Source organism: Melanotaenia boesemani, chromosome 16 (genome assembly GCF_017639745.1).
Source record: "Melanotaenia boesemani isolate fMelBoe1 chromosome 16, fMelBoe1.pri, whole genome shotgun sequence".
NCBI classification, from domain to species: domain Eukaryota; kingdom Metazoa; phylum Chordata; class Actinopteri; order Atheriniformes; family Melanotaeniidae; genus Melanotaenia; species Melanotaenia boesemani.
Genome location: NC_055697.1, coordinates 26842139 through 26869368, shown reverse-complemented (window position 1 = coordinate 26869368; position 27230 = coordinate 26842139). Strand labels below are relative to the sequence as shown.

Here is a 27230-nt window from a genome sequence, read left to right as displayed (position 1 = left end):
CGCAAACTGCCTGGGGCTTTATAAACAGCCGGGCTTGGAGGTTGTGACTCTCACATCAGTCTCAGCTGCCTCCCTCCCTCCTTCCCTCCCCCTTTCCTCTCTAAAACAACACAGCTTCTCTCATGTTCTTTCATTTATTTCTCTCGTTTGCCATCGAGCCGCCTGCTGTTTGTTGTCTTTCCCTGCTCTCTTTAGGCCTGCACCTCACATTTTCTTCTCACTAATGTGCTGATCTTCCCATCTCTTCCTCTCTCTTCCTGCCTTTGTAGTCTCATACACAGCAGCAGTGTGTGGTAGAGAGCAGTTCAAGTTGGCTTCCTGCCTGCTGAGATGTGCCAATAGGAGACACTTTGAAGGGGGGTTCATGCTGATGAAATTGATCTGCTCAGGTAAGACCAAAGACCCTTTTTTTCTTCCTCTTTTTCATTTAGTTTTTGTTCATTAATAGTATTATTTATTCCGCAAAATCTTTAAGATTTGTATTTTTCCTTTCATGTAATGTAGAAAGGGTGATGATATGAAAGAAAAATATAAGAAAAGTTGAACATGAATGGCTCCCGTCAATATAAAAGAATCATTTTAAAAAAGGGAAAAACTGTTTTGTTCTCCACAGGAATGCGTTCAATTGCATTTTTCTAAGTGTTGTCAGATTTTAAATAAAATAAGTTGAAATTATCGTTTAACAGATAACTGAATAAAAATGTGCAGTTAGACAAATCATGATGATAAACCACTTAGTTTACCCTCTTACTAAACTATACAACTGTTTTTACAATACACACTTCTGCTTTAGTTGGTATTAATTCATTGGTCTTTTTTAACAGTCTCTGATTTTGAAATAACAAATTCAAACAGTTAATTAAAACCAGCAGGTCCAGTACCTGGAATATTTATTTTGAAATATCTGATAACATCTCATAAATTTATACAGAGTTTTAAAAACATCACACAGTATAATTTGTTTTGTTGTGGTGGTGGTGGTGGGTATCCTCTATTTATTTTTAGCTGGATCACATATTAAGCTTTTTAAGCTCCAGAGAACAAGGTAGACATATTTATAGAAGGTTCCCATCTCAATAAAAGATGAATTGCTGTCTTATGCAAGAACTCCTGACCACACTGGAGGCAGGAAAGGATGGAGGAACAGATGGATGGATGGACAGATCAGTGGATGGACAGATGCTATGCTTTCCTGTCAAGGTTGCCCTCCAAGAAAATGATCTATCCTTCTTTCTCCCTCTTTCACTCTCATGAATAATTTTGGCTTCCTTTCTGTCCTTTTGATGCCTCTTTTATATCTGTTTCTCTTCCTTTCAATTCACCTCTCCCTCTTTCCCACCTTTAATGTCTCCCCTTTCTCTCCTCCTGACTCTTTTCACTTTCTCTTTCACCTCTCTGATCTATTATTCACATCCTTCTCTGACTTTTCCTCTCTTTCCCTTGGCACCTGAAATCTCTCCATTCCCTTCAGGGCATTTAGACCTCCACCAACAGTGCTTCCCTTCTAGGAAAAGAAATAGAATGATGAATAAAAGAACAGAGCGAAGAGACAGATAAAAAGCTTTGGGATGGGAGGCTCTATAGATATGCCAAGGTATTTCTTCATGTGGTGCATTGTGCAGGTTGACATTTTACACAGTCCCATGTAATTTTACAAAGACTACTTTGTGTGTAACTGTAAATTACTCAGTTTGCAGACATGCAGTGAAAAAAGCGTTTAAAGTGACATTATTGCATAGAAATTTAACACAGTTTTAACACTTTATGTGTCATGTTCTTTTCTTTTTAGCTTCTGGTTCCATTATTTGGTGTCAAGTGACATGCTAAAAGGGCTAGTAGTAGGGCTGGGTGTTGTTTTCCTTGACGACTAAATGGTGTGAAAAGACATGAAAAGTAAAGGATTCTCAATGTAATAACATGCAACATTACTTGTCCTGTTATTCATGCTGTACCTCATTTTGTAATATCAGGCTATAGATCACCGTCTCACTTCTGCTTAACCCTTATGTACTCAGTCCTTTAGTATTAGTAAGTAAGTCATTTATGTATATAACACATTTCAAGCACAACTGCGACTCAAAGTGCTTCATACAAAGACAACACTTTAAAAATGCAATCAAGCATTACAATAGTATAAAACAAAATCTAAAACAATCAACAGACCAGCTAAAAGTCAATGACAATAAAATGTATTGGTAAAACAATATGATTAATCAAAATCAAATTAAAAAGTAAAAATGTAAAAAGAATAAAACTAACTGATCACAAAGCGCTGTAAAAGACATCAGGATTGAATGTTGCAGAGGTCATTTGGAAGAAAACCACTACTGTACAGTCAAAACCAAACTGAAAATAACCAGCTGCTACACCTATAAAGAAACAGAAAACTGTTAAGGTTTGCAGGAAGACAGGCAGCAACCAGGAAGGAGCAGACAGCAGATTCTGTAAAGCGGTAACAGGTTTATTTAAAGTGAGTCCAGAGTCCTTGGGAAGCAAATGAGGCAGGGCTGGTGGCAGGGCAACAGGCTAGAATGACAGCTTGTGGTGGGATTTTCAGACTGGGAAGGTGGCACTCTTCTGGTAGGTAGACAGGACAAAAGTTACGCATAAGACTGTACACAAAAAAACTCAACCTAATCTCTTAATGGCCGGTGTTGTACCACTAGGGTAAGGCAACGATCTGGCGATGAGTGGACTGCAAACTGGCTCTTATGTAGGCTGGGAAAGTCAAACAGCAGCAGGTGAGTGGCATCTCCCATTACCACCAGGTGAGGAGAATCTCCAATTAGCACCACCACGCCCAATAAGATCTCTGAACCACAAGTAACAAAAACAGAACATGACAAAATATTAGTAAAATACATTCCTGACAAAAACAGAAACCTTCTGTTTAACTTGATCACATAGCCTTAAGATAATGCTTACATATTCTACCATGATTTGATAAAGACTTGATAGAGGTTTAAAGCTGCAGCTGTATCATTTTAGAGTTATTCATATTTTTTCCTGTACGTTGTTTTTTTAGGCAAGCCCGAACGTTTTGTGCTGTGTACCATCTTTATAGATTCTTCACCAGTAACAAATATCAACTACTGATATTTATACCCCTTAATAAATCTCACAATTGTCCCCTGTACAATTACTCCAAATGTAATTAAATAGACCATGTGGTTGCAGACATTAGTGCAACCCAAGGCCTGATAAATAGCCACAGGGCTCAAAGGGTTAAACATGTTTAAAGCCTACATTTTCATTGTGCCACTTCACCACCATTCCCCCTTACTCCTAATATGGACTTTTGTTGGTTGTCATGCAATGAAGTTCATGCATCCAACATGCTAAATCTGCAAACTGACATCCTGCAAACATAGCTTTCATCATGCAGGCATTCATTTTCAACACATTAATAGCCAATACTGCATAGCTGTTTTTTGTATTTCTGATGCAAAGGTTTTCCCAAGCTAACTTTAGGAAGACATGTTTTGTTTCTTAGTTTTCAAGCTGTTGTTTCAAGCTCTGTTTATACATGTTTTGCTTTCACTGAGCTGTTAGGGTCACTGTTTTTGAATGCTTTTGCAGAGTGTGAAGGAGACTGTCATGTACCACATGGCAGCAGTTGTGCCTGAGGATTGACGCTGATCTATCCAAGTGAAGGGCATGCAGTCCCCATCTGTCAGCAAAAACATTCACATCTGTCAGAAAATATGTTTGTTCCTATATATATATATATATATATATATATATATAAAACCACATATAATGTTGATTTCAAACCAACGACCCAAACGAACTAAGCTGTCGTTATTATTGGAAAGGTACTCCATAAAGTTGCAGAATTATTATATTTTTCTGAAAAAGAGTATTTCTGTGTGTCCCATTTTACACCTAACACTTATTATGTCTGAATACCTGCAGGTGGAGGGTTTGTTTTCATTTATGTGTGTGTGCTCATGCTCCACCTCTCATATCACTGCTGAAGATAAACTATCTACATATTAGAGCAATGGCATATGCGTGCATCAGATGAGAGAAGATCTGAAATAGAATCTCCTTCTGTTCCCCCTCGCTGCACACATCATCTATCCATCAATCAGTGCTGCACAATGCCTTTCCTTCCCAACACCGAGCCATCAATCATCACATTCCCATGCCTTATGGAAATAAGAGGAAAAACTGCATCTAATGGCATTTTACCTTCCATTCCATCCACCTATCTGTCTTTGACCATCCATCCATCCACCTGCCTATGCCCTCATCCAATCTAGTCACAGTGTAAGGTCATTTATTTAAATCTATTTAAATGGATATGAGGCATGTGCATGTGCAGGGAGATTTCACGGCCCGGCAGGTCAGCAAATACCAAGGCTGTTCCAGCTCACTAACTCCCGATCAGAGCCCACTGACAATTAATACACAACACAGGTGGTCAAGTTTGAGCATGTGCATATGAAAAGAAGAGATGAAAGAAACCTGATTTGAGACAGTGACTGTTTACTCTATCTATCTATCTATCTATCTATCTATCTATCTATCTATCTATCTATCTATCTATCTATCTATCTATCTATCTATCTACCTATCTACCTATCTATCTATCTATCTATCTATCTATCTATCTACCTATCTACCTATCTATCTATCTATCTATCTATCTATCTATCTATCTGATAAAGCACATCTCAAATAAGAAAGAAGTGATATTATTTGGGGGGGCGGGGGTGCAATGTCATTCTTGAGTGAGAGGAAGGAAATGAGGGAAAGATGGCTCAGAATAGGTAAAAGAACAGAGTAAGAAAAGAGTGAGAGAGAGGAAAGAAGGAGAAGTGAAGGGTAAAAGTATCTGCTAATGTCTTTGGTTCCAGTATTGACTAACACTGGCTCCCTGTGACTTTAGCATACTTACTCTTCATTGTCCTCTTCAGTTCATTAGCTCTGTCATTTAAAAATGGATGTATTGTCCCATCTGTTCAATGTCAATATGATAAATGGATGGATGGATGGATGGATAGATAGAGGAATGAATGGATGGATGTCCAGAGTATAAAAGGATAAGATTTAGGCATTACTAAAGCCCACAGTTCTTAAGCTGGATTTATACCCGTGTGGCGTCACCGCCGTAGGCATCGTGTAGGTCTGCGGAGGCTTGACGTGCACCTCTTCCAGACCTGACATGCACCCCTGTTATGCAGACGGTTACATGGAAGTACTCCCTTGTGATTGGTCAGTCTGGGATTAAGCGTTTTCGGATTTCTGGATCATCATGCTGAATGTGTGTGGTAACCGCCATTTTTAAAAACAAGGTTGATCAAATTATTTTTTCATTTGCTTCCACAAGCGCATGAAGACACTGCACTATGTTGGAGGCCATTGCTGATTTAAAAAGAACTCCGTCCTGTTGAGTGTACCAGCCGATACCACCCCTGCTGCCACCTTCAGATTAGAAAGTGAAACTGCAACACGGCACCAAAGCGATGCGTAATCCCTATGCTCAAGTGTGAGAGCACACTTCATCAGCATCAGCTACACCATAACCAACCTTACGCAGACGCTGCCCGAGTATAAATCCAGCTTTAGAATTTCTTAAATAGCCCATTTCTGTTGCTGTGTTGCCGAGAGTAAGTTATTCATTTTGGAGATATTGTGTAATGTTATGTTATTAGTCCATAAATAGCCCTTTATGGAGCACCCAGAAGCCCCCAGCACTCATGTGGTACCATGACAACAAACTCGCAACATGTACAGTTAATAATCCAATTCAATTTAGCTTTATTTGTATAGCACCATTTCAGAACAATTTCATCTCGGCACTTTACAGACTGATCGATTGAAGCCAATTCATTGTGATCCAATCAGTATTCATACAAACCAATTCACAAAAGATAATCGCCTAGCTGAAGAAATCAACAGATTGGATCGAAGCTTGACTTCAGTTCATTCCCCCATCCTGAGCATGCGTCAGCTCACCAGCAATATACAGAGTCAGCTGATGGTAAAATGTTTTAGATTTAATGCAAGCACACTGAAATTCTTGACATTATCGGGATAGACAAATACGGTTTGAGTTCATTTAATTGTTCACCACAATGATCAGTTGAACTCATGTGATTTATTGCCTTTGCAGCACTTAAGGAAAGGCTGTAAGGGGATTTATTACAATTAAAAGCACTTTTTAAAAAAATATGCAGCACTTTACGTGTAGGCCGCTGCATGCTATTCCCTGGAAATAACTAAAGAGTTTTTGGCACTCAGAAAAATTAAGGTATGCTAGACCTTTGATCATTTTTGATCAAGTCTCCTTTATGGTAGACAAGTTAACACCTTGTTTCAGATTAAAAACTATATTTCTGGTTTAACAATAGCTGAATATATACACACATATATATATAAAACAAATAAAAAAAACACATTTAGCTATAAGCACAAACAACTGGTCATACTTTTTTCTTTTCTTTTTTTTTTTTCTTCTTTTTTTGCACAAATCACATTCAGTTAACAGAGAGGACATATCAGGCTAAAAGTAATAAATCCATTCACAGAAACAGTTCAGAGATTATTCAAAGAAAATGTCCAGAATTTCAAAACAAGTGAAAAAGATAAAAGCTACTAAATGACCACAGTGTGAGTATATTTGTACTGATTAGTTAAAATGTTCATAGGTGTGAAATTAACTGGAATTGATTGGACCTTATTACTTAAAAATGATAAATTATGTAAGTTAAGGAAAGGGTTTATCTTACTCCTATCCTGGCACTGACTGCTTTATTTCAAGACACATCACAATCTATAAAAGTGTTGGTACATGTGTGTGAGGGTCCAGAGGGGAAAAGGCTAACACAGCACGGTGTGTGTTTTAAAGGGATTAAACACCACCACTTCCTCATCTTTCCACTCCTATTTCATCATCTTCTCTGCCCTCCCTCTTCTCACCCATCATTTTCCCCAACACAGCACTTCTGAGAAAGAGGTAGAGCGATTGAAAGTGGGGAGGAAAGACTTAAAAGGGCTAGACATCGATTCCCAGTCGAAAAGACGCCAGTGTGTGTTGAAGAGGGTCAAGGAGGAAGAGATGAGTCGTGTCATTCAGAAGGGAGATATCCATCTGAAATGGGTTTCTGTGATATATGCTGTTATGACTACTTCTGCTTCTATTTATGTGACTGTTCTACCAGCTCTTTTGCCACTGTTGCTGACTGGATTGGGCATAATTATACGCCCCAAATAAAAAAAAAAAAACACGGAAGGTTTGTCACTGCAGATTGTCAACCTAGATGGTCAGAAATAGAAAGATTTTCAACAAATCATACAAAGGATTTTTAATGTAACAGACTGTGTGATATGATATAAAGTATAAAGCAGTGAAATAGAAATTCAAAGCAATACCTTCAGACATCTTTCTAATTTGTGTTTGAAGCTGAGCAGAGTTACATTTTCACCAAAACCAGGGTGTGTTTGTGTCCTGTGAGGTTGCTCAGGTGGGCATGTGGTTGCTTGTCCAACTCTCAGTCGACAACTCAGCTTTTCTTCTTTTTTTCTTTTTTAGAATAAAGAAAAACATATATACCTGACCAATTTTACAACTTTTATATGTCTCATTGGGCCAAAGGTGATAATGTTGAAAATGTTCAGAGTTTAAAGAGATTCCGTTACATACAGTTAATTTCTAGAAGTATATGTTTTAAAGCCGGGCAGGTTGAGTTTCATTGTAACTCAATATAGAAATATGAATGTTAGTAAAAGCTGCTGAAAATGCCTTTTTTGCCCAATTGAACCCAGTTTTTAGATTTTATGCTGGCTAGAATATTAGAAAATACTTTTTTAAAAATAATTTTACAGCATCAGCAGCACAAAGGCCTTTGGTGGTGGAGTGTAAGCTCAGTCTCACAAGAAATCATGTAGAATAGTTCCTTCATTTGTAAACTGTAGTAGTAGTAATAGTAGTATTGTGAGATTACAGTAATCGCGACTCATAAATAGAAACATTTGTAGCTTTTGACTATGTGAACTTTTTAAACTTCCAACCATGTATTTTAGAAAAATGCAGAGAAAGTGTGGGTCTGAACTATCACAAAGTGAGCGTTAATGACAAGATTCTCAGGTAACAGCAGCACCACATTTCTAGTCTAATCTCAGATCTGGTCTCCCTAACATCAGCTCCATTGACATGGAGCACTTTGATCCGACTGAACGACCAGTTAGAATAAAAATGCGTCAAACATGTCAGCTTATCTGATCACCCTGAATCGGAAAGAATTTTAAATCCAGTTGGTGGTTTAAACCTTTTTCACGATCAGATCAGCAGGAAAAATAAAAAAAATAAAAAACATGTATAAGCTCGTTCCTGTGTTTTGCTGGACTCCTGACTTTTTTCTGTCAAATTGTTTTAATGGCTAATCAATGAACAAGCGCCAAGCAATTTTATTTTGATTTAAAAATATACTATTTCTTTTTTGTAAGAATTTGCCCCTTACAATAATTCAACAAGCAACTACTTATGCCAGAAGCTGGACTCACACAAAATCAATTTAAAAAGTGAATTCTCTTATGAGCCTAAGAACTATATTTACAATTCAAAAGTTATTTATCCATGGCCTCTGGATCTGATTGTGTTATATTTTTTGCTGCCTCTTGGCCAGGACTCCCTTGCAAAAGAGGTTTTTAATCTCAGTGGGACTTCCTGGTTAAATAAAGGTTAAATCAAAAAATAATAAAAACAAGAAATTCACAGAACAGAAGCAACACTAGCTCATCGTGAATTATAAAAATAAATAAATAAAAAACTCTTTTACACTTTCTAGATATTCAGAAACACAAATACATATAAGATCTGTTCTTCCACTAGTAATATAATGTTTTTAGTGAGTGTGTGTATGAACGGACCACATATGGTGGTCCATTTCCTGGAGTCTTGAATTGCCAGTCATAGCTGGACTTAAAGTGTTCACTGAATTTAAGCTGTTCATTCTCCAATAAGAACTGCTTCCATCACTGGCCAATCATGACTTGAAGGATGGTGTTTACTGAGCAATCAAAGCTGGATTTAGAGAGATGACTAACCAATCACAGCAGGATATATTGCAGCCATTGGCAGGATTTATCTCCAGTTTGGTTTGCACCACAGATGTGCCACAGAAAATCTAGGTTTGTACGATTCCTGTTTGCTCTAAAAGGGAATAAAAACACATTTTTAGTAGTTCTGTAGCTCTAAGCTGTGACACAACCAGACCAAAGGAGATCTAGTAAATCTCCAGGGCCTCCAGTGCACCTGTTCATGTTAAAACACCTCAACTCCGTCTTCCTAACAAAACCACACCAACTAATATTTTTCACTATGAACTGTTTTATGGAAAAAGTCCAAATATAATAGTCTCCAGGGCTGATGTAACAAATATTGATGACATATACGCAAACATCACTGCATGACAAGTCAAGCTTGATATTGAATAGCATAAAGTCAATTTATTTTTATTTATTTTATCAGGTGGGTTATTAATTTTCTTTCATAGCTGTGGTGCCACAGATAGCTAATACATAGCTGCAGCTGGGCTTCATAAAGATGGCTGCTTTGTTGTTGTAGTCTGATCATTGCTTTGAATTGTCCGAGACAATTCAAAGTGCTTTACATCAAACATTAAAAGCATTACAGATGGTGCAAAGAAAGCATTAAAAAGTAGTAAAAGGCAGCAAGAAATAGCAAAAATCACAATAAAAGTATATTAAGATAAGTTCAAAAGTTGTCCAGATTTTATGAAATGTTTTTAACCTGGATTTAAAAACGTCTACATTTGGTGAAAGTTTAATCTCCACTGGCAGTTTGTTCCACTCGTTTGCAGCATAACAGCTAAATGCTGCTTCTCCATGTTTAGTCTGGACTAGTTGACCAGAGTCTTTGGATCTAAGAGCTCTGCTAGGTTTATATTCTCTGAACATATCATAGATGTATTCTGGGCCTAAACTGTTCAGGGATTTGTAAACAATCAGAAGGGTTTTAAAATCTATTCTGTGACTGACTGGAAGCCAGTGTAAAGATTTCAAAACTGGTGTGATGTGTTCAGATCTCTTAGTCCTGATTAAAACTCTAGCAGCAGCATTTAATGCTCTTTTTAGGCAGTCCTGTTAAAAGACTTTAATACTCTGCAGGGGTCCTTTACATCGACCTGAGCCTGAGGTTCTGTTTGTGATTCCAGCTAAAAATAGGAAATAAAAACACTTTCCTTGGTCAGGCTCCCTCGGGGTCACATATTCACGCTTCAGGTACCCCCCTCTTGTCAGTAATTGACTTACAGGGTGCACTGCTTGAATGTTATAAGGCTCCCTAAACGCTGGTAATTGACGAGATGAGAATGCAAAGGAGTCTGTTCCCTTATTTTGGAATAGCATATGAATATGAATAGCATATGAAATGTGGTACGATCGTCTCACAGCTATGACAAGTAAGGAGTAAGAACGTATTGGATAATGTTTTTCTTCACAACGGCTGTTATGTCTTTAGAGGTAAGGTCGGATCCTGGTCATCTTCAGGCAAACGTTTTGTTTTGCCCTTTTGCTTTGAAAGTACGCACTTCTTTACTTATTGTCCCTTTAATTTTAAGCCAAACTCACACACAAAGTGTAAACTGCAAACTATCCAAAGTGATTCCAGAAATCTGAATAGAAACAAATCCTGAAACCTGATCCGAGTTTCTTTTTTCTTAATCTGTTTGTAAAATAATTCTCCATCCATCTTCATTGCAGATGTTGGCAGAGCTGATATATTTGTAGACTTGTTGGATAACACTACAGCCAAAACTGAAATCTTATGATCTAAATCAAAATTACTCCCTTATTTCATGTTTGTTAATTTAATCAGAATTAGGGCTGATTAGTCAGTCAGTGGTGGTTTATGGAGATAAACAATTCGAACAAGTAATCACAACAACAAGGGACATCAGGAGATAAATGAATTAAAAAGGGGTGGATGATTAAACAAGTGGAAAACAGGAATATGGGCCAGCAGGGTGTGATAATCTGTCTCTCTGTCAACTATCCCACATGGGAGGGAGGGAGATTAAGGGGAAGTATGATGTATTCTGACCCATATTCACACACACACATACACACACACACACACACACACACACACACACACACACACACTGATGTCTTTTGACCCATATTCTGCCACATTTAAATACATAGTCCAATTTAATGCTAATGTGTATGATAGTGAGTGAGAGTCTGTGTTTGGGAATTTTCTGTGGTGCTTCAAATACCAACGCAGTATGACGATTATATAACTGGTTAACTTACATTTTAGATGCAGCACAGCATACTGTGAGGTTTTGGTTTCAGGAGATCCCAGCAGCTCACTGGATGGTGATTAATGCTATTTATCTTTCACACTCAGCTGTGACATCCAGAAACAGCGCTCTGCAGAAAACGCAGTCACGTTTGAAGTTTAAACTCTGATAAGAAGTCTTAATAAATATTATAAACCAATTTTATGTGTTAAGCATCACATATTAAATCTTAGTTTTAGGAAATATTACAGTCTGTGTATCATTTGTTTATTTAATATTTAATACTTAATTCAAAACTGAAGATCAAAATATAAATAATCAGCTTGTTTTGCATTTTTCTTCAGTGAATCTGAAACAAAACCTAAAAACAGGTTGTTTTTGTACTTCTGATTTGAAGTTTTGACTAAATAAAATTAAACTAGAAAAACAACCCATGGACATTGGAAATTTGACTTTAATTTTTCGGATTTCCGTGACCTTGAGGTGCTGCAGATTCTCCCAACTCGCCAAAGTGCGCCGTAGTGAATGCCACTTGGATTTCAGGGAAGCTGCTGCTGCTGCATCAGGAGACTCGCCACAGTGCATCCCACCGCCAGTTTCCCTGAAGGATCAACACTCACCCAAAAGTTGTGTGTCTTTTGGGAGCAGCTGGGGAGAGCCATTCACAGCCTTTCTCAAAGTGGGAGTCCCAAGATAAAGTCCAATGTATTATACATATATATATACAAATAAATAAAGTTATTACTCATGCCATATTAAAAATCCAAAGTTGCCACAATCTCGGTGAGAGAAGCTGATTTTGGGTATTTAAGTGCCTTGTCATAGCAGTGACCTGAATCCACCTAAAAAAAACACTTCATCGTCATTATTTATGAAGATTCTGGCAGCTTTCAAGCCTTACATAGGGATGGCCGGATCAATAGTTCGATATCAGCCAATCGAAATACCTGATTCAATATTTTTTTGAGATATCACTCTGCTGATACAAAATGTGCCATTTGTTTTCACTTCTGAGCTTTTTAGGTGACAAATTGCATGTGAAGCCCAGCAACAGTGGATTCTTTGTGTCACATGATTGTGGTAGCCTATCAGATGTCTTAATGATGCTGCTGCGGTTAGTGATGATGAGGTTTTGTTTTGATGTTGTATTTTATCTTAATTTTGTTTAATTTACACTTCCGTATAATTTATTGTTTTAAATACATTTTTTAAGTACTGATGTTTTTTTTTAGCTTATTTATATTTCATACTGTCCTTGCAATAAAGTATTAATGTACACTATACAATCATAATTTTCCTTCATGGGGCCAAAAAGGAATTGATATTGGTATCACCTAAAAAGTAGCATAAAATGATATTGTAGACAGGTGGTCAGGAAAATTGTTGGTATTGCCTATCCCTAGCCTAACATTTATAGGATGATTTTATATTTATTTATTTATTTATTTATTTTACAGATTTTTAAAAGAATGATGATAAACAAGCTGATTATTTGTTTTTAATCCCTGATTTTGAATTGAATGTTAAATGAACGAATGATACACAGACCTAATACGTTGAATTTGTTAACAGTTGAGCTGTTTATTTGGTTTAATGAGTCTGAGGAAATAAAATTTTAAAAAAATGAATAAAAATGAACAATTAGCTGATTTTTGTAACACAGCAGACTGCAAATGCAGCTATGGAGCTATTTGCTTGTTTGGTTGAACCCCGTAAAGTTCATGATGCTTCATTTGACCCTTCATCACTCATTTCATACCACTGCAACTGTCAATCATCCTAACAAGCTGCCAAGTTTATCTTGGCAAAATCAGGGAAGTGTGTGTCATGCTTTCCCAGACCTTGCAGAGAGAATTGCTGAACATGTTTCACTATTCAACAATACAGAATAAAACAACAACAACAACAAAAAAAAAACGTTTGATCTGTTCTGAGATTACTCCGGTGAGGAGTTAGATTGGCCTCTGTGTGCTTTCTAGTGTTACTGCATGACTGCACTGCTGGCCTCAAGTATGAGCTCCGCACTGTTCAGTCCAGAGTAAACAAGCCCAAGCAGCTGAGATGGTAATATATTTCAGAGTTCAAGGTGATGGAACTGTCTTTGTGCATTGAATGAAAACGAATGAAACACTTAAGTAACTCAAGCCAACAAAGCAGAAATTAAAGGGTATTTTTCTTTTAACAGTAAGTAATAACAGGGGCAGTAGGTCCTCCCACAGTACATAACATGAAATGACACATTTGTGCAAAAATTGCCTTTTTATAAGACCAGGCTTTTCCCACTAGTCTAAAACACCCACTTACACCCACCAATTTCTGGCTTTTGACTTCGGTGGTTATGTAGTCCCAGACTAAATGTTTCAGGTTGCAGGTTTTTTTTTATCCATTCTTGCTCCATTTGGCATTACTGGACATGAAACACCCATTTGCACTTGTAAGTTTTCACAGAAACCTAGAGTGGGTGCATTTCATTTTAACTCTACAAAAACGCATATTCACCAACTGTATTATCTCGAACTGAAACTGAAACAAGGCAACATTTCGCAAACAGAAAGAGACAACAATCAATTTTACCTGTCTGCTAGATAAGTGTAGCTCAAGCTCCGTTCCTTTGTGCAAGGCTGTCTTCCCAGTCGAGACGAAAATAATTGTAAAAAAAGCTATATAGTGTGCACAGTATTTACAGGGGCATAAACTGGGTAGCAACTACTTGGAAAGTAATCAGAGCAAGACTAAGAAAACTCCTAACAGCCAGCTATTTCTGGCATGAGCCATGGATGAGAAAGATGGAGGGAGGTAGAAACCAAATGCAGGACTACAAGCCAACACAAACAGGATTTATTCAATGAAACGAAAAGTGCTGCAATGGAATGATTAATAAGACCTGGAACCAAAACCATAGCTAACATAGCTAATAATAGATTTCAGGACATTTAATAAGGAAAAGCCAAGTAGCACCAATAATGAACCAGGACAGGATTGACGAGGAGCTTACAAGAAGCAAGAGAAACCCAGGACTATTTATAAAGAGGTCTAACAACTAAATAAAGAGCAGGTGTGATCATTAAGAAACAGAAGCCATGTGTAACAAAAGAAGATGCTTATCTAAAACTCAAAGAGCAGGCTACAGAAATATAGCAAAAAACTAAAGCAAAAACAGAACTAAAAACTTGAAAATTGTACAAAGAAAACTGACAACAATGTTAAATATTAACCACTCTTTAATCTAATCTGGCTGTATGCTAAAGTAGAAGCATCCATTTTCACCTCTGCAGCTGGCATCACTGCATGAAAGGGCACTGAAGTGTTTCCTTTTCTGATATGTTAATACAATTGGTTTTATGTTACATTTTGGCCAAAAAAAAATAAATTTTTGGACAAATTTATGCCAGATTGTTGTAAAAAAGGGAGACACTTTTATTTTGGATTGAAACTTTATAATGAGGAACTCTTGCCTCTCACATCCGAAGACTGTACTGATATATAAAGTTGTACAGCACACAAGCCTGAGACGAGATGCTGAAACGGGAGTCCAAGCTGAATTTATGTTGATTTTTATGATGGTCTTGGGGGTTTAAGCCAGAAGCGTCTCCAGACAAGTAAACCAAGTGTAGAGTACATCTTGGAGTTGCACCTTAGTACATTGATGTACTGATGCATCCAGTGACATGTTTAATTTGGTTAAGTTAAAAACAGAACACATTTTATTCCTTTACCCATAGAGAATTGAAACTTTTATCTTTAGAGGCTAAGTATTTTCAGCTTTTCTAAGAGAGGTGTTAAGTTGCTCTGTGGAAAAAGATTTTTTTCAGACTACTTAGTGAGATGGTTTTTATTGTTGTTTTAATCTGAAGAAGTGTGCTTCTTCCCGTGCTTCAGTGGTAACATAACATGGTGCTTTAATGGCCAATGACCTATGTCCTTCAACACCAAAACCCTCCCAGCATTCATTCGATACAACAGAAAAATCAGACAGAAATACGAAGGAGAGCAGCCAGGCAAAAATGAAAGTTAGGGAAGGAGAGAAAGAAGGATGTGCGTGTCCAAGACATATTCTCCTTGTGCCTCCTGTGGTCCTTTGACCTGCCAGTCGGAAGGTCGAGGCTTTTCCAGCACACTACACAGGTGAGGAGATAATATTTGTCATTGGATGCCACATCCACAGACCCAACAAATAAAACCGTCATAAATTGCTGTTGTCATCGGGGCCCATCGCCAGTCTTTATTTCTTTTCTGTGGTATGAATTATTAACTGCATTTGTACAACTGTTAAGGGAATAGTTGGAAACATATTTTTATTATTGTTATTATTATTACTATTATTATTATAATTTAATTTCAGCAGAAAAGCTTCACTTCCTGTACTTACAGCTACACTTGATTTAAACTCCTGCATATTCAATAGAAACAATCTTATTTAACTTGAGGCTCTTTGAAAGGATTTTTTTAGTGTCAAAACTGCATTTGTTGAAAAAAGAGAAAAAATGCTTGGATGTAATAAAGTGAAATATCTCTGGTGCCCAGAGAGATACAGTTTCTTCTGTTTATTTTTTTCAGAATAGTGTTAGCATAGTAATCATATTGCTATGGACAAATAACACCAGCTGGTGGGTTAATTAGTGTTAAGTACTTGATGCAAATCCAGTGTGGGTCAGAGTCACAGTCAATGTGTTGAACCTTCAGTCTGTCGTGGAAAATGTGAAGAAGTTTGAGTCATGGCTGAGGAGAGGAAAGACAAAAACTCACTCCTAGCAATCATCTTTACAGTGGAATTTCCATTTCTGTCTCTGTAAAGTTATAATGAATACAAACCACACAATTATCACAATATGGATTACACATAAGGCAACAATTTCAGGTATTCAGTCATTTGAATAACAAATTTAGGACAATCAGCCTGTGCTTAAAGCAACGCTGCACAACTTTCAGACCTTAAAACTCTGTGCTTTTGACTCATTTTGATGGCACAGTGGCATTTCTTATGGAGCTGCTGTTGCCCTGCAGTGTTCAAGTCGTAAAACAACACTTCAGTGGCCTTTTTAAAAACATTTTTTAAACCTTGTCCTTGTACCTTGTACAGCATCATGACAACAGATTGATGGTCTGGCTGCCATGTTGTGCTGAGTAAATTTGCTTTACCAAGGAAAGTTTTATGGATATACAATATGGCTTCCTCTTGATACTTAAGTTTTTATTCTTCATTTATTTTTTCTTTATTGCTAAATTTACATATTAAAGAAACAATACAGAACTTTTACTATTTTCCCAGTGACGCACTGCCTGTTGATGGATAATTTGGCATTCATCTTGCATCCTACCTGTACTTATCTTATCTTTACTCTTGCTCTGTCCCCTTTTCCTCTTTCTTCCTCCAATAATGTCTTCTTGTGTTTCTTTGTTGAATCAGTCACAGTGCACATTGAAAGTGTCCGTTGTTTTTACATCCACTTGCTAGCATGTGAAGCAAAACTCACTTGCAACGGTATTCTGAATAAAAACGTTGTATAGTACGATTTCTCAGCTTCAAATTGCTGCTAGGCAGCAACAGCTCCAGAAATGCACATGATAGATGTCACTGTGGCATCAAACTAGTCCAGAACACTGAATTATAAGGTCCGAAAGTTACATTATGGTCTTTAATGCTGGACCTGACAGGAAGAACAAAAGGCAGGAAACAACTGTGCAGTCAAACCCAAACATAAAAAAACAGACAACCAGCTGCTACACCTGTAAAGAAACAGATAACATCCCACAGTCTCTGTAAGAAAACACAGCTGACAATCATCAGGAGCACCTGCAAGATGACAGTCATTGAAAACTATGAACAATCACAACAACAGCAAGTATGTGTGAGTGTAAGTACAAGGAATGAATGAGTTGTGTTAAGTGACTGTGCAAATGCAACTGTGCCCCTCCAAGAATGAGAAGCAGACAGTAAGAGCACCGAGAATTGGGCTACCTGTAGCTACCACTGAGCAAAGAACCAAAACAGCCCACCCCAGGGATGACCAACTACCTACCTGAAAAGAGGCCAAGGACGGCTAGCATCAGAGCCTTCATGGCCATGGCGTATGGGCCCCAGTAGACCAGAGACAATTGCCCACAGCCCCCCCTGAGCCCCCGTGAGTTTGAACTGGATCAAGGGCCCCCCACTGCCTCAGACACCCCAACCCTTTTGAATGTCCACCATGGCCGATTTATCAAAGAAATACAAGAGGACATTCTTGGAGGGCGGGAGGAAAATAAACCATTCATGTCCACAGACTTCCATACTGTACATCATTTTGCAACAGTATTTTTCTACAGGTGCCAGGAATGGACAAACCAAAACTAAACTCTGGCTCTAAAGTGATGCTTTCACATCTTTAGCAGCCACTGCCTCGGAAGGGGATAGTAAAGTGGACAATAAAAAAAAAAATTACATTTTCACATCCTGCTTGAAACCATATTGTTGTCATAAACATCTTTTAAATGCAGTAAGTTTGGTTTATCCATTTAAAATTGTGGCTCATGAGAAACTGAAATGAGGTGACCAGAATATGTTGTGCAAATATAAAGGAATTAAATGACAAATTAATAATGTTTGGTTAAATTTGTGTAGTGTGTCATGCATCAAAAACAGCTATGTTGTATGGACCCAATACCTCGCTTGTGGGGTCTGGCTCTTTGTAGCAGTTCCTTTGGATCCCATTGGTTGTTGGCAGGTTGTAGGGTGTTTGTACATTGGGCTTGTTCCAGCACATCCCACAAGTGCTATCATATTAGGTTTTCAAAATAGATCCTTTTGTTCTGTGTACCCCATTATATTGCTAAAACTGCTCAGAAATTTCTTAAAGAACACACAGACTACTGTTGTTACAGCATTTCATTGCCACATCAGAGTGTGCTTGGTCTGAGGTAGTTTCAAGTAAGTCAGCTGTATTAGTCAAAATAGCATCTAAGCTTTCTTCATATGTGTCACAGTGCAGCAGAATTGCACACCTGAGAGGCAGGAGGCAGACGGGTGCAGTAACAAAGTTTTAATATTGGCGGCCCAGATGGGAAACACAACAGGTGCATGACACGGACAAAACATGACAATGACAGTGGCAATTTGAAAAGGAAACCAAGGAGTATATACAGTATGCACAGATAGACTAATGAACAGATGAAGTGAATGAGTAAATCAAACCAGGTGTACTAATGAGCAGGAAGCGGAAAGCAAAAAACAATACACAAGCGCAAGAACTATAAGACAAGGAAAAGAGAACTAAACATGATAAGACTATGAAAACCTAAATCAAAACTCAGATCATGACAGTATTTCACATTAAAATGAGATGATTGATTTTTTTACACCACCTATTACTGTTTTTTATCCAAAAAAGAAGATGTGCAATAGGGGCGTCTTCTTAACACTGCTGTGTTTGCTGCGTGCTAACATGTTGAAGCTGGATTGTGTCAGCTGAGGGAAAGCAGCAGAGGGAAGATGCTCTGCTGTGATTGGTGTTAAGAGTAGGGTCGTTTGGTTCAGACAGCTGAACTGATCCAATCTAACACTACCCTATGAGAGACGACTACATGCTGAGCTGGAGATGATTTCAATATCACTTAGACTAATTGGCTTTAAAACCCAGCTGTGTGGCCAGACACTTGCAATGACGTTAATGAATCCTAATGAGCTTTCCAGTCTAACTGTATAGATATGGATTGTTTTGTGTAAAAGGGTTAATTAACTTCCAGTATCAAATGAGATAAATGCTGGGCTTTACTTAGCTTTACAAGTGAACAAAACTGGGTCTGAATCTGGTGTAGGCCTATGTCTAGACTATATCTTTATCCTACAGTGTGGGTAGTTTGTTACAAAGATGTCTATGATCTGAAATCCTGAACATTTGCACCTCTGCAATCTCAATAGCATGCACAGCTTTGTGTGGTTCAGTGTTGCAGGATTATTAATTATGCAAATGTTCACTCTATATCAGTCAGTCTTTTCAGCTCTTATTTGTATCAATATTCTTTGTATATTATTTATTCTGTATTCAGTAAGTGAAAGGTTGAAAAAGAATCAAGACCTCTTAAATCCTTTTTGCTGCTATCATGTGAAGTCTGAATAATCTGAGAAAATGTTTAGATGACATTCTGACCTTTTTAAGACATCAGGCTTCAAGCAGCCATGATATAATAAGATCAGTGAGAGCATGCCAGGAAGGCATGTTTGGATTGCTCATGTTTTTACCCTCATGTGCACAACACCAGCTTCAAATGCATGCACAGTTAGAAACAGCTGTCATGCAGTGCACAAAATTATCTAAAGACTTTTACCTCTGTCTTTTTTATAAGAGCTAAGTATGCCACCAGGTTTTCAGAGAAAAAGAAGTAGGGTTTAAATATTTTGAAAGATAAGAGGAGAACTAAGAGCTGGATGATCAATTGTGAAAATAAATAAGTTAAATATAAAATTGTTTCCATAGCAACAATTCTTACTTGGGTTCATGTTAAAAAAAATCTACAACAAATTACTGGCAAGAGATAGAGTTCTGTAACAACAGCTGGGTTACAGAGGGTCAGTGAATACCATCAGATCTAACTCAGCTCTCCAGCCCACACAGATATGGGGTCAAACATCAGCTCAGTGCCAGTACTTCTACATGTGAAAACTGTGATTCAAACCATTGTTTGCACACAGTAAATCAAACAAATTCCACCATTATGATTGATGTGTCTTACAATATTAAAATTCAGATCTATAGTATGTTTCTGTACAAAACGGATGGGTGCAAACACCACTATAACAATGTAATATTACTCATGTAACTCAAAAGGACTCAAGGAAATCTCGGATGAATTTAAATGTAATTTCGCATGGCTATGTAATTTTTTCTTGTTTGTTTGTTTTGGTCACTGTCACTAAAGAGCTTAATGGTGGATAAACAGCCTAAACAGATCTTGAAGAAAAAAGATCAATGATGCTGCTGTGAGCCATGAAAAGAGATGCAGCTATTTGTTTATACTTTGAACGGGTTGCTGCCTCTACCACGAGGATCATAAAGGAATGGAAAGATGGAAGGAGGGAAGGAAGAATGTAAATTTGTTAGAGAGAAAAGGTCAGAGAAAGTGATAAATGGATGCCACTTTGGGAGATAAATACACACTCCTGCAAGTTATATACTGTAGAACAGTCAGAGTACTGAGTGTTCTTTAAGCAATATGCCCTTACTTAATCTTGAGTCATCACAATGCAGTTAAACTTTACCGTTAATTTAAGGAGCTCTATGTACTCTCTTTTTCAAGTTTGTTCCTATTCAGTACTAAAGCATTTAAAACCATTTTCTGTATACCGAAGCACATGTTGGAAAATCTGTGGTAGAAATGTATAGTGATGATGATTAGTGGTAAAAATAATAGCAGCATAGCGTTGTTCTTCTGATATCCACATCTGACATTGTTGTCTCAAGATTAATCTGTTGTCATTTCTTTTCAAACACTCCTCCAGGAGGAACTTCTTTTCCTCTGTTATGAATTCTGTGCATGTTCAGTAAAAAAAAAAGCCTATGGTATATTTCATATTAAAAAGAAGGTGGTTCTAACTCACAATGACAATCTGTCAGACTGAATTTGAGTGGCTGCATGATGCTTTTGTATAATGTATGCAGCTAATGTATAAAGTGGTGCAGCACATGCAGCAGCAGTCAATACCACATGATCTTAACTTGTATGCCATGACACCTGAAGACAAATAGTAGTTAGTGCATACACATGCATAAAAAGTGTAAGCTGAGATAAGAAGATACACTCCCAATGCATTGTCAATATGCATGGTTTAAATGATTAGAAACTCAATAAGTATTTCATTTCTGTAAATGATGAAAAAATAAAAGGTTGTTCCTCAGGAACATTTGCACCATTATCATGAACTCGTTCTTTTGTAATTCAGTTAGTAACAAACTGAAGCAAAGCTGCAGGTATGCGGAACTGCTTTAATCTACAGCCTTACAATGGATGTTTCTATCCACCTGTCAAGTGAATCAGATGTGAACTTTTGAATAAATAGAACAGATTAAATTTATCACAGATAAAAGAAACAGACTGACTGATGGACCTTTCTTACACAGATCACAGCCCAACTCTAAAGTGACTGGTTTAATCATAAATCTTTCAGAGGTTTCAGATAGGACACTTTATTCCTTATGAAAAGGGTTGATGAAAATGCCCCTCATTTGTGGACTTCATACACATGTGTGGTTTCTACAAAAATTCAAGAAATTAAAGACAGAAAAAGTTGCAAATAACTAGATAGCGATCTACAACAGATTCACTGCCGTGCAAACAAAGGGAGGAATGCTCCAAAGCCAAAACACCATGGTTAAACACACTCTTCACTTATTCATTGTCTACAGTAGCAAAAGCAAAAGCAGTTTCAATCAGTTCAGAACTCAAACAGCTCCTGCACAGTGTTGTCATGAACTTTACTGAGGAGATGGAAAGTTGTCTAAGAACAGTGGGACAGAAGTAATCCAAGTGGTATTGGCCTACTTTAACAACAGTTGTGTTTCTGTTAACTAGTTTGGATCAAATAAACTGTGTATATCCTGTGTTTTTGAACCTTACCAAGCAAGCAGCATTACGTAAAGCTACAAGAAACACTGCTGTGATCCGGTGAAGACACAAAAAAAGTAATTATCCTGACCATATACAAGAGAAAAACAAGGAGAGGCCTTCAAGACTTTAATTGATTATTATGTGATTATTCCTTTAAATATTAGCAAGTATTAACCATTAACTTCTTTATGAAATCAAAATTTTTTTTTTTGGTTTGTTTGTTTGTTTTGTTTTGGTTCGTTTTGGTTTTTTTTTTTAATGTTGTAGTGTCCATATTTTCCTATGGGCAATTCAGAGTATTATTTATGACTATCTGTTGCCTTTCAAGTAATAGAGCTGACTTTTCAGCTCTTGACATTGTCAGTGTTGTAGATGTTTGTTGCCCATTTATTATTTCTAATCCGGAACAAAACATTATTTGACCTTGTGGATGTATAGCTCACCTTGAAACTTTTTTAAACCAAGCAATGTTTCACAATTTCAAGATTCAAGATTAGGTGAGTTTGCTGATTCAGCAAAGAAACACAAGAAGAAATTGGCCAGTTTAGAATTTTTCTTTATTCTTTCTTTTTTATTATTTTTATAACTGAATCATGTGAAGCTATACTCTGGTGCAGTTCCAGAAGAAAAAGAACATCAAAGCCTAAAAATCAACATAGTATGTCCTCTTCAAGCAGTTTGCTCACAGAGCAAAGTAGCCATACTTGAATCTAGTTGGATTTGCAGATATCCTTTCTTCTTTGCAGAGCACAAATGTCAGTATTTATTCAGAGAAATACATTCAGTTTCACTGAATCACCTTTATTATCATGCAAAAGTTAGTCAGCTTTATCCTTTATGCTTTTACCATGTGCCTACTTTTAACATGTACACCAAATTTCCTCTTAGTTTATTTAATAACCATCAAGAAATGGATCATAAAAACACAACTGATAACATGTAATGCTATTCAGGTAAAAGATGGCAAGTTTATTTATCATTTATGGATGATTTCTAATCTGTGGGCCATTAATTTTCATTAAAAAAATCATTAATATCTACTGAAGTACTTCATTATAAACCAGAATTATTTAACAGATGGACAGACCAACAACTTTATTTATTTCCAGGTCAGAAAAACTGACCTGGAAGGCAGTTTGATATGATCCTGAGTTGTTAGGATAATGCTGTCAAAGCAGCCAAGATGACAAATAAGTTGAATGTCTAATGAAATCTTAAAGACAGGCAACATGCTGCTGTCTTGGATCAGTTAGAGTAAATGGCCAAAAGCATGACTCAAGATCTTTGTTGCTATAAACCACTGACAGGATTGAAAACATAACCCGGTACAGTGGCCCAACACTGACCTGTCACAAGTCAAAATAAATAAATGAATACATTTCTAAGCTCTTGTCTCTTTGATTAAAATCCTTCCTGACTGTAAAAGCAGATATTATGCTCAAGGCAACTTTGACGTGGGTTCATTAGGAAGTAGAAGATAAGCTTCACTCAGCTTAGGGTCTGTGTCAAGTGCAGGATAATAAACCAGCGTTTGTAAAGGACAACTGTATACAGTGTGGGAGGCGGGTGCTCCTTCAACAATAAACTTTAGTGACAAGCTGTCAAAGTGAATTACCTTTCTTTTTCCTCCATTATACATAACCATACACCGTCACACACACAGCAGTAGCCCAGTGGTGAAAAAGTCACTGTGTTTCTGATGCAGCGACCAATACAGAGAAATATTAAGATAAAAAAACAAACAAAACAACCATGTTATGTTGCAGCCAAAGATTTTCAGCTTCTCTTTGTGTAAGTTTAGGTTTCCGTGTGTGCTTATGGGGTTTTGTCATCTTTCATCAGCTTTAAGATGAGCGTCTGTTTCCAGCTTAACCCGAGATGATTTGTCACCTTATTCGATTTCTTTTCTTTGACAATGAACAATTCCAGTAAGACAAAGAAACCAGAACACATTTATGTCTTCTCACATTGAAGATTTTTGTTAACCAGCTTTGCTCTTTATTACCTATTTAGGATAAGCATATACAATTTTATATGTTTCATTTTTTAAAGTCCCCAAAATCTTCAGTACACACACATCCAAACAATTTCTCTATTCCTTTTCTACTTTTTCAGTGCAGCTGTGTCCAGTCCCCTCAGGGTTTAAAAATCTATCATCATCATCTTTTATTACCAGTATTCCCTCCCTTTATCTTTTCTGTGTCTTACCAACCAACCCTTAAAATTATTGAGTGCTTGCCTTTTTGTCCCCTCTCCTACTTTCCTCTCTGTATTGCTTTAATCATATTTAAAAAGTAGCAACAGTTAAACAAGACAATAAAATTTGCACTGCCAGCAGAATGAACAAATCAGGGTTATATGAGCAGCCTGGCGTCATGAAATTGTCTGTACTAACACACCAGATCATGTGACATATAATTCAAATCCCTTTTATGCTTTTTGTGTGTGTCTGTGTGTGTCATCATAACTTTTTAACCTTTTTTGCTGTGTCAGAACTAAATGAAAATGCAAATGACACAGAATGTGCTCTTAGTTTATATATTTAATGTCATTAAATAGTTTTAAATTACTGATATTTCCAAATGATAATTCATTTTAACCTGACAGAGACTAAATTAAAACAAAGTTAGAGACAGCATAATTTAGCTTTATTTTCCTTGGTATTTTGCAGTAATATCACCTGGTTTAGTCAGCATATAAAGCGCAAATGAGCTTGAATGATCTATTCAGAGCTGCAGAGTTAGCATCACTGGTATAGCACAGACCAGATGGAGTGAACCAGATGGATTATATCCCATGTGAGCACTGACTGCAGTTTATTGTGAGCAAAAGATTTATGTTGATGAAGTGGATGCAAAAGGGATTACCCTTGTAACTGGAAACATATCTGCACTGCATCAATTAGGGGATAACCCATTAAACTACAGGAATATATATTGGTGATATAATGTGATAAGATTATGATAAAGGTCAGTTTGCTGTGTATTATTTATATTTTTATGCATGAAATGCATTTTTTTCATGTTGCAAGCGTAGAAAGAAATTAAAATTGTCCTTTTTAAATATAAAGTTAGTTTTTTCATCCTCATGTAACCTTGACTTAAAATTTTGTCACACACGCTGGTTTATCAGTGCAGGAAACTCTATTAAGGAATATTATGACATAAAAACCACTGCAGCTTCAGTTTATTGTAGGTTAGACATGAGCAATTTAACAACATTACTTAAAATGATAAGAAGTGGTTGTAGATGTTAGATTAAATACTTTTCTGTAAGAAGGAATAAAGAATAATCCACCAGAAAGGCCACAAAATGTAATTATTTTTGCAGCTCTGCTCCATGTGTCAGTTCAAAATTGAGAAAACCTGAGAAACATTTGTACAGAAAAAAAAATTCCCGTGTTTGTGCCAAAGACAGCAAGGTCTATGTGAATGTAAATCTATACAATTATAGATTTCTATGTGAGTTATCTCTTGGGGTAATGAGACAAAATGGAGTTTATGAGGAAGAGATGAGAAGTGAAATGAAGAGAAAATCATGTTAGAGAGAGAGCGAGAGAGAAAGACAAAGAAGTCTGTAGGAAATGAGACATTACAGAGAGAGTAAAGAGGTCTGCGGGGAATCGTTTGGGCGAGAGAACATTTCACTCCTCTGGGGAATCTGTGTGAAACCAAATTACTATAGACAACTGAATTACATACGATGCCATTCAGGGGAGAACGAGACGAGAGCTGAGCAATGAAGGAGCGCAGAAAGTGAAATGAAAATTCTATTGTGATTGTAAAACATTTAGAGGTCTTGATTGCTCCCCCTGCTTTATATTCAGTGCAGAGATATAGAGTGAGAAAAGCAACAGGAGATGTTTATTTCAGTCGTGGACGTTTTCTTCTGGGTCACTTCCTTTTCTTTTTATGCCAGAAAGATGCAATTTGCTGCAGATTTGCATATAAACAAAAGGCAGGTTCTGCATGTTGCTCCTTAATATCTCCATTTTCTGAAGTCTTTATTTAATGCTTATGTTAAGTGAACAAGTCTGCAGTGAATTTTAGGGAAAAGGGCTGTCGCTAATGTACGTGATTTAGCACTTATTTCTAAATGTTGTGGAAAACTTTCAAACATTTGCTTATGCAAATGCTTTTATTTGGAGCCAGAATTCAATCAGAAAGTTGCCAACAAGTTTTCTAAATTTACATTTCATTAATTTGTGTTTAAATGATTGTTTAATTAAAATCAGGTCACAGTTATTACCTTTGGATTACTAAAATCTGTCAAGGTTTAAATCAATTACCTATCCTCCAGTTTCATGGCTGGAGAAAAGTCATGGCGGCACCTATTTTCTAGGACTTTACTGGGGCCCTTTTTGATGTATCCCATTCTCACTGGCAACATCGTAACCAATAGCATTTGGTTACATTCTGAACAGCTTTAGCTCTGATATGAATGTTTAAAACTTGTTTTTTAATAGAACTCATCTGACTCAGTGTGCCCTTCAGCTAAAACATCCAGTACATAGTGACAGATAAGTAAGACGCGGATGTAACTCATCAGTTAGATATCAGTCAGGTCTCTTGCATTAGACACATGCCTCAATTCAACATTCACACACACTGAACAGCCCATCATTCAAGTTCAAGTTCAGGTTTATTTATATAGCACATTTTCTGCAACAGCAGTTGTCCAAAGTGCTGAACAATAGAACAACAAACACTCCACAGTTAAAAATAAAACACTACACAATAAAGCATGTCTATGATATGTCTGTAATAGTTGGCCAATTACAATCGGTTGTGTGTCAAGCCATCCCATTGTACGAGGCAGTCTCCCGGCCTAAGAAGATAAAATGTGATCACATCCAGTGTTTGGGGCTCAGCAGGATGAACAGTCCCCTGAGCCCAGCGCTGCATTGCTTTACCTGTGACCTGAATTAGAATAAATCTTGGTTGAATATAAAGAGACCTTCTCTTGTTTTTTTATTCTTGAGTTTCCAATGAAAGAATTGGATTCAACAATTATGAAATGCAAAATTTTAAACCCGAGAACGATCTCTTCCCTAAACCTAACCAAGTACTTTAAGAGCCTAAAGCTAAGCAGGACAGTGTTGTCATCTAAACTTAGTACATAACATATCAAGTAAATAACATGACACTTATATTTACAATATAAGACTGTGTGAATGCTTCTAGTGTCTGGCCCCAAAGGATTTTTTTTGTAAAATGTTCTTGACTTGATGTTTTTTGGCCTATGCTTTAGTGTATTTAGTATGAATAGATATATATGTTTTTATAAATGATTTGAATTGTTTTATTGTTCAGCAGTGTGGTCAACATTGTTGTGTTTATACTGGAAATTAATTTAAATCATGTCATTCGCTTT

At 36.9% G+C, this 27230-nt stretch overlaps 1 protein-coding gene across 1 annotated transcript in view; it reads left to right on the top strand.

Moving 5' to 3' along the window:
* Positions 1-27230, top strand: part of bean1 (brain expressed, associated with NEDD4, 1) — a 52654-nt gene that overhangs the window by 11250 nt on the left and 14174 nt on the right. The window contains exon 2 of the mRNA XM_042009861.1: positions 270-389. Within this exon, the coding sequence (XP_041865795.1) occupies positions 365-389 (25 nt within the window). The 5' untranslated portion in view covers positions 270-364. The remainder of the gene's footprint in view (positions 1-269; positions 390-27230) is intronic.